Here is a 13,331-nt window from a genome sequence, read left to right as displayed (position 1 = left end):
TTACAACATCCATCCATTTCCTACCGCTTATTCCCTTTTGGGGTCAGCTACAATTGGGCGGAAGGCGGGGTACACCCCGGACAAGTCACCACCTCATCGCAGGGCCAACACAGATAGAGAGACTACATTCACACTCACATTCACACACTTGGGCCAATTTAGTGTTGCCAATCAACTTATTCCCAGGTGCATGTCTTTGGAAGTGGGAGGAAGCCGGAGTACCCGGAGGGAACCCACGCATTCACGGGGAGAACATGCAAACTCCACACAGGAAGATCCCGAGGCTGGATTTGAACCCAGGACTGCAGGACCTTCGTATTGTCAGGCAGACGCACTAACCCCTCTGCCACCGTGAAGCCCGTATTTACAACATCCATCCATCCATTTTCTACCGCTTATTCCCTTTCGGGGTCGCGGGGGACGCTGGCGCCTATCTCAGCTACAATCGGGCGGAAGGCGGGGTACACCCTGGACAAGTCGCCACCTCATCGCAGGGCCAACACAGATAGACAGACAACATTCACACACTAGGGCCAATTTAGTGTTGCCAATCAACCTATCCCCAGGTGCATGAATAATATATACTGTACATACTATGCAAATATAAAAAAAAGCTTGTTGTGAAAAATGGGTTGGAATTTCACAAGAAAAAGGTCACAATTTCACGAGGAAAACTTAGAATTTTGGCAGTGTTATAATAAAAGTTGTCATTTTACCCAACGTGAATCAAAATTTGACGAGGAAAACTGAACATTTGTGCAATATTATAATAAAAGTTGGAGTTTTAATCAATAAGAGTCGCAATTGTACAAGAAAAGCTTAAAATGTTTGCAATTTTATGAAAAGAGTCACAATTTTATAAGAAAACTTTAAAATGTTGGCAATATTATAACAATTATCAGAATTTTACTTGGCAAAATGATGACAAAAGTCATATTTTTACTCAAAAAATGTCAGTGGTTTACAAGAACAACAAAAAATTGGCAATGTTATGTTAAGTCAAAATTTTATATGAAAAATGTCACCATTTTTGCATGAAAAAGTTATAAATTTACGTAAAAAAGTAATAATTTTTCTGAAAAAATATTGCAATCTTCCAGAAACAAAGAATACGAGAAATTGTTCACAATTTTATGAGAGAAAAAAAGTCGACACATTGTGAGAAAAAGACAGCTTTTAGTTTATTTTTTTATGTTTTTGAATTTTTTGTTTGTAATAGTTTTTTAATCTTCATTATTTACTTACAGTATGTCTCTATATACATATGTATTTATTTATTTATATTTTCATTACTTTTAGCCTAAAGGGGCACATTTCAGTTTCATACACACGTGGTTGGGGACGTGGTTAAGAGCAGAGGTGGGTAGTAACGCGCTACATTTACTCCGTTACATCTACTTGAGTAACTTTTGGGATAAATTGTACTTCTAAGAGTAGTTTTTATGCAACATACTTTTACTTGAGTATATTTGTAGAGAAGAAACGCTACTTTTACTCCGCTCCATTTACCTACAATCAGCTCGTTACTCGCTACTTTTTTTTTCATCGATCTGTTAATGCACGCTTTGTTTGTTTTGATTTTGTCAGACACGCATTCAAAGTAGGAACTAGACGCATGCTTGCGTTTCACCAATCAAATGCAGTCACTGGCGACGTTGGACCAAGCAAACAGAGCCAGGCGGTCACGTGACCGTCACACGTCGAATCCGACCTAAAAAAGTTGAAAAACTTATTGGGGTGTTACCATTTAGTTCCGAAAGCCAGCGCAAACAAGCGAGCAAGCTACGGAGTTTGCCGCCAATGTATTTCTTGTAAAGTGTATAAAAACGAATATGGAAGCTGGACAAATAAGATGCCAAAAACCAACGACTTTCATGTGGTATTAGACAGAAAAGGGGAACTTTTTTTCTCCTCCATTTGAAAATGTGGGTATTTTAGCACTATACTGTCTGATTCCAATCAATGCAAGTCATCAGAATCAGGTAATACACAAACTTATATTCTTGTCTTCATGAAAGATTGGAATCTATATGTTAAACATGCATGTATATTCATTAAAACACCTTTAACATTTCAACAAAAACGGCAAAATAAATAACTATAAATTATATACTGTATATACTGTATATATATATATATATATATATATATATATATATATACATATATATATATATATATATGATATGATATGTGTGTGTATGTATACATGAGGTAGATCACCTCGACTTGGTCATTTATTAAGTAATTGATTAACGTTGAAAAACTTATTGGGGTGTTACCATTTAGTGGTCAATTGTACAGAATATGTACTGTACTGTACTGTGAATTCTAGCTATATACAGGTGCTGTTCATATTATTAGAATATCATGAAAAAGTTGATTTATTTCAGTAATTATATTCAGAACGTGAAACTTACATATTATATCAATTCATTACACACATAGTGATATATTTGAAATGTTTATTTCTTTAAATTTTGATGATGCCCCTAAAGCTGACCAACACGCCGGACTGTAGTCAGTTGGAAGAGTGTCTTAATGAAATTAAACAATGGATGTCCGCTAATTTTTTGCAACTTAACGCCAAAAAAACGGAAATGCTGATTATCGGTCCTGCTAGAAACCGACCTCTATTTAATAATACAACTTTAACATTTGACAACCAAATAATAAAACAAGGTGACTCGGTAAAAAATCTGGGTATTATCTTCGACCCAACTCTCTCCTTTGAGTCACACATTAAAAGTGTTACTAAAACGGCCTTCTTTCATCTCCGTAATATCGCTAAAATTCGCTCCTTTTTGTTCACTAAAGACGCCGAGATCATTATCCATGCGTTTGTTACGTCTCGTCTCGATTACTGTAACGTATTATTTTCGGGTCTCCCCATGTCTAGCATTAAAAGATTACAGTTGGAACAAAATGTGGCTGCTAGACTTTTGACAACATCTGAGGTCCTCTCCAAGGTTTCTCATAGTCGGCATCGTCACTGGCGTCCCACTGGATGTGAATTCTCCCTGCCCACTGGGTGTGAGTTTCCCTTGCCCTTTTGTGGGTTCTTCCGAGGATGTCGTAGTCGTAATGATTTGTGCAGTCCTTTGAGACATTTGTGATTTGGGGCTATATAAATGAACATTGATTGATTGATTGATGATAAGTACTGACAATTACTGAAAATCCTAAATTTAGTATCTCAGAAAATTAGAATATTAGTTACGACTAGTACCAAAAAATATTTTTTAGAAATGTGGGCCAACTGAAAAGTATGAACATGGAAAGTTTCAGCATGTACGGCAATCAATACTTAGTTATAGCTCTAATTATCGGGCTCGCGCACCAGCAGGTGAGACGGGAGCGCGCTGCGCTCTACCTGCGCGTGAACGTAAATAGATTGGCTCTGATCATATAAACCAGGGGTCGGCAACCCAAAATGTTTAAAGGCCTACTGCAACCCACTACTACCGACCACGCAGTCTGATAGTTTATACTGTATATCAATAATGAAATCTTAACATTGCAACACATGCAAATACGGCCGGTTTGGTTTACTAAATTATAATTTTAAATTTCCCGCGGAGTTTCTTTTTTGAAAACGTTGCGGAATGATGACGCGTATGATTACAGGTGTGCGTGACGTCTCGGGTTGTAGCGGACATATTAGCCCAGCATCACACACGGCTAAAAGTCGTCTCTTTTCATCGCATAACTACACAGTAATTTGGACATCTGTGTTGCTAAATCTTTTGCAATGGAGACTATAAAGAAGAATGCTGTTGGTGGAAAGCAGTGGATTGCAGCTGCCTTGAGCACCAAGACACAGCCAGTGTTTGTTTGTTGTGAAGCTTTAACACAGAGCAGTCAAGCGAAGATGTTTCTCGACGTCAACCAGCATGTTGTTGGATGGGAAAATTGTGATAATAAGTCTGCTCTTACCGGAGACATCAGTGGATAACTGGACCTCCTCCTGCAGCAACTGTCAAAAAAGGCAGCTGTGAGCTTGGCTCCTCCATGGCTTCCATCAAAGACACTGGCGTTCACCGCAGCCATTCGACTTTGAGGTATGACTTTACAATCTCACTAAAACATTATTAGACTTAGACTTCCTTTTTTTGTCATTCAAATTTGAACTTAACAGTACAAATAAGAACGAAATTTTGTTGCATTAGTTCTTGGTAATGCAGGATTTTTAAAAAAGCAATAAGGTGCAGATATAAATTAATAGATTACTGTACGGATAAATACATTGCAATTTGTTTATGGATGTATGTTATATTGTCTTTTTTATTCCAGCGAATTAATCCATTTTGGGGGGGGTTGAGGGGATAATTTAATTTTGATGCGTTTAAGAGTCTTACGGCCTGAGGGAAGAAGCTGTTACGGAACCTGGAGGTTCTACTACGGAGGCTGCGGAACCTCTTCCTAGAGTCCAGCAGTGAAAACAGTCCTTGGGGGGTGGGGGGGGGGGGGGGTCCTTGCAGATTTTCTGAGCCCTGGTCAGGCCGCGGCTTTTTGCGATCTCCTAGATAGGAGGAAGAGGAGTCCTGATAATCTTTTCCGCCATCCTCACCACTCTCTGGAGAGACTTCCAGTCTGAGGCTTTGCAGGCTCCAGTCCAGACTAAGGTTGGGTATTGTTTGAATTCGAACGATTCCGATTCCGATTATTTGTCTTGATTCCGAATCCTAAATATTCTCGATTCTGATTCTTTCATTAAAAAAAAAAAAAAAAGGCAGGGTCAAAAATAAGTTTAGGATATTTTAAATGAGCTAGCTAACCTACAGTCTTTCTGAATTAAATAGTCTGACATTCTCCATCAATTTTAATTATATTAACTTTTTATGAACTTTACTATAAATTCCTCACAGAGCTGATTTCACTGAGCTCTGTAATGATGTTACACTTCTCCACCTTGTACCAGGTAGTCCCTGGAAGGTGGTATGTATTTTGGGTTGAGAGTTTTCACCATATCCCTGCAAACATAAACACACATGTAATGTTGCTGTTACTGTTTAGCCCAGTATCAATTAGCTTAGCTCTAACGTTATTGTTTAACTAACCTAAATGTTGGAGATTCCACCTCTGAAAAGGGATGCAGTCTTTTGATTATGTGTGCTGTGACCTTTCTGTGGCACTCTCCCGTCTGTAGCACCGACATCTTCCCCATTGCCGCTACGGTGAACGGAGTACGCTAAGCACATAGCGGAGCCTGGCTAGCAGGTTGTAAATTGTCTATGAAAAAATACGCTGCCTCAACGTTGGCGCAAAACACATTATTTATTGCATATATATTGTTTTACTTACCGGATTCGGACTGCAGTGCAGTCACCGAGGTGCTAGGCTGGGTGTCGGAGCCGGAGCCAGAGGAAGAGGCAGAGGATGGTCGGCGCAGCGCGTCGTAGACGGGACACGCATTTATTTGTACTCCATGAACTCGGAGGTGCTTCATCATGTTCGACGTGAACCCTCCCAAGCACGAAACAGTCCTGTCGCACGTGTTGCATTTCACCGATATTTCTTTTTTTTTTGTAAAATAAAGCCACACTTTTGACCGCCGAAGACCGCTATCCATGCTTGACTGACTCGCTCGGCTACATAGGCTCGGCTATGCTAACACTTCCGCTGGTGGGCGCTTCTCTGTTGGTGTGCAACGGCTTCTCCTTCCGGGTCGGCGGACATTTTTTTTTTCCGGTCGGCGGACTGGGTATCAAAACTAGGAATCGGAATTTTAACTTTTGAAAAATACCGGGAGAATGGGAAAGTTAGTCCTGGTTCCAATCGATACTCGATACCCAACCCTAGTCCAGACAGAGATGCTGTTGGTCAGCAGGCTCTCTATAGTGCCTCTGTGGAATGTGCTGAGAATGGGGGGAGGGAGCTGTGCTCTTTTCATCCGACGCAAAAAGTGCATGCGCTGCTGAGCTCTTTTTACAAGAGCTCTGGTGTGTAGGGACCAGGTAATATTGTCAGTTATCTGCACCCCCAGGAACTTGGTGCTGCTTACCATCTCCACCGTTGTGCCGTTGATGAAGAATGGAGCATGGCTGGACTGGTGCTTTCTGAAGTCAACAATGATCTCCTTAGTCTTGTCGATGTTCAGGACCAGGTTGTTGGTTTTGCACCAGTCAACCAGATGTTTCACCTCCTCCCTGTAGTCCATGTCGTTATTGTCACGGATGAGGCCCACTACTGTCGTGTCGTCCGCACACTTCACAATGTGGTTAGTAGTGGACCTGGCGCAGCAGTCATGGGTCATTAAAACAATAAGCAGATAAGGGATCTCCCAAAATATTCCTATTAAATATGTCTAAATACGTCGCTTGTTTTTTTTTTTTTTTGCTTCACTCTAACTTATCTTATCCACAAATCTTTCATCCTCGCTTAAATTAATGGGGAAATCGTCGTTTTCTCGGTCCGAAAAGCTCTTGCTGCTTGAGGCTATGATTAAAAACAATGTGAGGATGTGAAGAGCCCTCACACCGGTGATGTCACGCGCACATCGTCCGGTACTTCCGGTAAAGGCAAGGCTTTTTTATTAGCGACCAAAAGTTGCGAACTTTATCGTCAATGTTCTCTACTAAATCCATCCATCCATCCATTTTCTACCGCTTATTTCCTTTGGGGTCGCGGGGGGCGCTGGTGCCTATCTCAGCTACAATCGGGCGGAAGGTGGGGTACACCCTGGACATGTTGCCACCTCATCGCAGGGCCAACACAGATATACAGACAACATTCACACTCACATTCACACACTAGGGACCATTTAGTGTTGCCAATCAACCTATCCCCAGATGCATGTCTTTGGAAGTGGGAAGAAGCCGGAGTACCCGGAGGGAAGCCACACGTTCACGGGGAAGACATGCAAACTCCACACAGAAAGATCCCGAGCCTGGGATTGAACCCTGACTACTCAGGACCTTCGTATTGTGAGGCAGACGCACTAACCCCTCTACCACCGTGAAGCCCTATACTAAATCCTTTCAGCAAAAATATGGCAATATCGCAAAATGATCAAGTATGACTCATAGAATGGACCTGCTATCCCTGTTTAAATAAGAAAATCTCATTTTAGTAGGCCTTTAAAGAGCCATATTGGACCAAAAATTCAAAAACAAATATGTCTGGAGCCGCAAAAAATTAAAAGCCATATTACACACAGATAGTGTGTCAAGAGATATAGATTGAATTAAGAGCATGTTAGCATCGATTAGCTTGCAGTCATGCAGTGAGCAAATATGTCTGATTAGCACTCCACATAAGTCAATAACATCAACAAAACTCACCTTTGTGCATTCATGCACAATGTTATAAGTTTGCTGGACAAAATGAGACAAAAGAAGTGGCATAAATCACGTCTTAGAAAGTCTGAGAAAGTTGTACATGTAAACCAGGCGTGTCCAAAGTGCGACCCGAGGGCCATTTGTGGCCCCCAGCTAATTTGTTAAAGGCCCCCGGCCCATTCTAAAAAATACTATGATAAAAATTTAAAACATAAAAGAGTGTAATAAAAGAGTAAACAGTGACATGTAACAAGAAAAAGTTGCAGTGTTGACACTAATAACACAAAGCTGCCATGCGGACTGTTACTGACCTGCTGAAGGCTTCAATTACTTCACTGGAACAATTTCACTTTCAAATATTTTGGGGGGATAATATTGCATATGTTGTGGGAAACAAAGTTTTCTTTCACAAAAAGTGCATCAAACGAACAAAAAAGTATGAAAAAAATGATAAAATCTTATAATCAAGAGATCTACAGACTTAAGCGTTAAAAGTAAAAAAATATAAATATACATTTGGCTTATTTTCAACCCTTATTATTTTTTTATTATAGACCTATTTAGTGTTCCCATTACTTCACGTCAAATATTCCACTTTGAAATGTTTTGGGGGAAAATGTTGCATAGTTTGTGTGTTTGCCATATAAATAAGGGTTTTGACATAGAGGCCATAAACATAAAAAACAAAATTTTAAAAAATGTTATAACGACAGACAGACCTGAGGTTGATCTCTGGATTCAAGCGTTAAATGAAAAAAAGAATAATTTATGACTTATTTCTAACATTTTTATGACTGAGACCCTTCCGGAGACCGGGGACCAAACTTGAGGAAAGCAATAAAGGTAAAAAAACAACTACTGTTGTATTGCTTTTAAAAAGGAAAAATATCAAAATGGCCCCCGCATACTTTGATTTTTCAGTCTGCGGCCCTCAGGGGAAAAAGTTTGGACACTCCTGATGTAAACAAATTACGGTGAGTTCGTGGACCGCCAAAATGAGTAGGACAAAACGGCGCTCGCCAAATACTCCAATCAGTGAAGGATGTATAGTACTGTATAAACAGTGTGCTTTATAGCAATTAGGGAGGTTTGTGTCATGTTTGTCCTCCTACAGAAACCATATTAAAACAAAAAATATGTTTTTTTCCCCTCATCATTTCCATTTTTCATACATTTTCGAAAAAGCTCCAGAGAGCCACTAGGGCGGCGCTAAAGAGCCGCATGCAGCTCCAGAGCCGCGGGTTGCTGAACCCCAATATAAACAGACTGGCTGAACTAATGCCGAATTATACAGCTAACTTGGGGTTGCCAAGGTGAATAGGGGTGCGGATGTGCTTTACCATAAAATATAATTTATTTATTTATTTTTTTCATTAAATGGGTTTTGGTTGGTTGCCAAGTCGCCGGTTGCGAGCTCGCGCATAAGCTGACGGGACAGCTGTTCGCCGCTACAGGTACTAGATAGATAAACCCGGCCCCCAGACACATTTTTCTCTCTAAATGTGGCCCCCCGAGTCAAAATAATTGCCCAGGCCTGCTCCAAAGTATAAGTCGCATCCCCCGCCAAACTATGAAAAAAAAACTGCGCCTTATAATGGGAAAAATACAGTACATAGATAGGTATACCGGCCCCCAGACACATTGTTTTCTATAAAAGTGGCCCGTGAGTCAAAATAACTGTCCAGGCCTGCTCCAAAGTATAAGTCGCACTCCCGGCCAAACTATGAAAAAAAACTGCGACTTATAATGGGAAAAATACGGTACATAGATAGATATACTGGCCCCCAGACACATTGTTTTCTTTAAATGTGGCCCCTGAGTCAAAATACACACACACAGAGCAGACAGGAAGTGCAGGAACAAAGTGTGTACATATACGTGACACACCAGCACATTTTTTGTGAGCGTGTGGACTTCAGAGAGCTTCCTCCTTTTTTCCTCCGCTGCTGATCGGCGCGGGGCGACGGCGGGATGTCATCCTCCGGCATCCGACCAGACGCAGCACCCAACTTAGAAGAAAAGGCGACTTTAAAATAGCGGGGGAAATGCCCACAGCTATGTGGCGAGCAGCTCCTATAAGCACAGCTGGGGGGCTTTGTGGTCCCAGACACCTTTTATATTTACACACGGCTTAGAGTAAACACAACCCCCCCCCCGCCCCCCCCCCCCCAACACCAATTACGTTTTTTTTTTTTTTTGTGTGTGTGGAAGAATTTAGTAATTGAGTTGAACCCAAATTGACCAGGCTAGATTCCAGCTCTGTTGGTGGCAACGTGGCCCTGGTTTGGGCGGGGCGAGTGGGGGGTGGTAGTACTAGTAGCAGCGGGGCTGCGGGGGCATGGTGGCGACTGGCACGGCTCTGTCTGGCCTAGCGGTGACCAGACAGGAGATGAATACATGACTCTTCTTGTCTTACATGTAAAATCAAGATGACTACATGACTCTTGTCTTACATGAAGATGACTACATGACTCTTGTCTTACATGAAACATAAAGATGACTACATGACTCTTGTCTTACATGAAAAATCAAGATGACTACATGACTCTTGTCTTACATGAAAAATCAAGATGACTACATGACTCTTGTCTTACATGAAGATGACTACATGACTCTTGTCTTACTTGAAAAATCAGGATGACTACATGACTCTTGTCTTACATGAAACATAAATATGACTACATGACTTGTCTTACATGAAAAATCAAGATGACTACATGACTCTTGTCTTACATGAAGATGACTCTTTTCTTACATGAAAAATCAAGATGACTACATGACTCAAGTCTTACATGAAGATGACTACATGACTTGTCTTACATGAAGATGACTACATGACTCTTGTCTTACTGAAACTTCAAGATGACTACATGACTCTTGTCTTACATGAAGATGACTAAGTGACTCTTGTCTTACATGAAACATCAAGATGACTACATGACTCTTGTCTTACATGAAAAATCAATATGACTACATGACTCTTTGTCTTACATGAAGATGACTACATGACTCTTGTCTTACATGAAAAATCCAGATGACTACATGACTCTTGTCTTACATGAAGATGACTACATGACTCTTGTCTTACATGAAACATCAAGATGACTACATGACTCTTGTCTTACATGAATATGACTACGTGACTCTTGTCTTACATGACACATCAAGATGACTACATGACTCTTGTCTTACATGAAACATCAAGATGACTACATGACTCTTGTCTTACATGAAACATCAAGATGACTACATGACTCTTGTCTTACATGAAACATCAAGATAACTACATGACTCTTGTCTTACATGAAACATCAAGATGACTACATTACTCTTGTCTTACGTGAAACATCAAGATGACTACATGACTCTTGTCTTACATGAAACATCAAGATGAATACATGACTCTTGTCTTACATGAAACATCAAGATGGCTACATGACTCTCGCCTTACATGAAACATCAAGATGGCTACATGACTCTTGTCTTACATGAAACTTTTGTGCATGATGTCACTAAGATGACATATCAAAACAACACTAAATTAAAGTGCACTTTTTGTACAGAACGGCACTACAATAAGTGAAGTGAATTATATTTATATAGCGCTTTTTCTCTAGTGACTCAAAGCGCTTTACATAGTGAAACCCAATATCTAATTTTTACATTTAAACCAGTGTGGGTGGCACTGGGAGGAGGTGGGTAAAGTGTCTTGCCCAAGGACACAACGGCAGTGACTAGGATGGCGGAAGCGGGGATCTAACCTGCAACCCTCAAGTTGCTGGCACGGCTACTCTACCAACCGAGCTACACCCGCAATAGTTTCAAACAAATAAAGTGCTCTTTTGTGCATGATGTCACACAAGATATGTCAATAAGTGTTAAATAAAAATGAGCTGCATAATAGGAAATCAAATAGTGTATGTCCTTCACTATGTGGTAGGTTCCTGTGGACGTTATCTTCTTTTGTTGTTGACTATTTTTGTGGAAATGTTTGCCTCCGCATTTTGATGGTGTGGCACCAAACAGAGATGTTGACATGTGGAGTAATCACTCTTCATTCTCTAACAGATGACTTTTCAAATGATGCTATTGTGTAGAGGCAGAGGCGGCTCGTCCAGCTGAAGCTGCAGATTGCGACAAATAAGATGGTCGGGGACAGCTGCATTCTGCTCATCACGGAGACGTGGCTTCACCCGCTCATCCCGGACACAGCTATCGAGCTAGAGGGCCGCACAACACATCGACATGACAGAACCAAGGACTCCGGTGAGAGCAGAGGAGGGGTGCTATGCATCTACGGTAACAACAGCTGTTCCACCAACACCAAGACTGTTACCAGTCACTGCTCATCTGATTTGGAGTACGTTACTGTGAAATGTAGACCCATTCCACTGGAGTTTAATGTTGTCATGGTAACGGCTGTTTACATACCAATAGTACGGCCCTCAGGGTGTTACATGACTCCATTAGCAGTCAACAAAGCGCGTATCCTGAGGCGGTGCACATCATTGTTGGGGACTTTAATCATTCAGTTGAATTTGGCTAACATTCAAAGATTAGCATCAATAAAAATAGCCCATCAAATCCTAAATAACACTGCACTTAAGCACTTTGTCCGGTTTACACCTGCTGTGACAAGTAGAAACACAGGAGCCTCCAGCAGGGGGCAGTGTAGCGTACCCAGATGTGAAACATCTTCTGCACAATCAGCCTTTTGTTATAAAGCCAAAAAGCAGGGGTCACCAACGCGGTGCCCGCAAGCACAAGGTCACCCGTAAGGACCAGATGAGTCGCCCGCTGGCCTGTTCTAAGAATAGCTCAAATAGCAGCAACTTACCAGTGAGCTGCTCTATTTTTTAAATTGTATTTATTTACTAGCAAGCTGGTCTTGCTTTGCTCGACATTTTTAATGCTAAGAGGGACAAAACTCAAACAGAATTGGAAAAAACCTTTTAGATTCCTTCCTCTTCTTTCCTGACAATTTAAATCAATGTTCAAGTAAATGTATTTTAAAGAATAATAAATACATTTTAATTTAATTCTTCATTTTAGCTTCTGTTTTTTCGACGAATAATATTTGTGAAATATTTTTTCTAATTTATTATGATTAAAATTCAAAAAAAATATTCTGGCAAATCTAGAAAATATGTAGAATGAAATTTAAATCTTATTTCAAAGTCTTTTGAATTTCTTTTAAAAATTTTGTTCAGGAAAATCTAGAAGAAATAATGATTAACCTATTTAAAACATGTCATCAAAATTCGAAAAATTAATCTTAATCAGGAAAAATTACTAATGATGTTCCATAAATTATTTTTTAAATTTTTTCAAAAAGATTCGAATGAGCTAGTTTTTCTCTTCTTCTTTTCGGTTAAATTTTGAATTTTAAGGAGTCGAAATTGAAGATAAATTATGTTTCAAAATTTAATTTTCAGTTTTTTCGTGTTTTCCCTTCTTTTAAAATGTTCAATTAAGTGTTTTTTTCATCATTTATTCTCTACAAAAACCTTCCGTAGAACGAAAAAAAAAATGTACGACGGAATGACAGACAGAAATACCCTTTTTTTTAAAAAATATTTATCTATTTCTATATATATTTATTGTGAGAAATCATTAAGATGATCAGTGTTTCCACAAAGATAAATATAATTAATTATTATTAATAACATAGAGTTAAAGGTAAATTGAGCAAATTGGCTATTTCTGACAATTTATTTAAGTGTGTATCAAACTGGTAGCCCTTTGCATTAATCAGTACCCAAGAAGTAGCTCTTGGTTTCAAAAAGGTTGGTGACCCCTGCCATAAAGGAATGGAACCACCTCACAACAAACTTGAAAAGTCTCACAGATGACTCTTCACTCACAATTGAAGTTAAAAAGTGGCTTTGGAGAAATCAAAGATCCTTGAAATGCAAGCTGTAAATGTTTGAAGCGTACAGTCATTGCCCCGCAGACAACAGAGGTGTACGTCGCGGTCGTGTTTACCTTTCCCAGCACCGTGAGACAATTGGGGTCCAGCTCGGGCTGCTCCAGCTTGACCACGCCGACCCA

General features: G+C 40.0%; 1 protein-coding gene across 3 annotated transcripts in view; it reads right to left on the bottom strand.

Annotated features, from left to right (window-relative positions):
- Positions 1-13,331, bottom strand: part of znrf3 (zinc and ring finger 3) — a 158,737-nt gene that overhangs the window by 57,335 nt on the left and 88,071 nt on the right. For all 3 annotated transcript variants that reach the window (XM_061903940.1, XM_061903931.1, XM_061903948.1), the window contains exon 2: positions 13,266-13,331. This exon is cut by the window's right edge and continues 57 nt beyond it. In XM_061903940.1, the coding sequence (XP_061759924.1) occupies positions 13,266-13,331 (66 nt within the window). The remainder of the gene's footprint in view (positions 1-13,265) is intronic.

Source organism: Nerophis ophidion, linkage group LG01, assembly GCF_033978795.1.
Source record: "Nerophis ophidion isolate RoL-2023_Sa linkage group LG01, RoL_Noph_v1.0, whole genome shotgun sequence".
Taxonomy (NCBI): domain Eukaryota; kingdom Metazoa; phylum Chordata; class Actinopteri; order Syngnathiformes; family Syngnathidae; genus Nerophis; species Nerophis ophidion.
The sequence above is the reverse complement of the archived record's forward strand: the minus strand, read 5'-3'. Positions and strand labels throughout refer to the sequence as shown.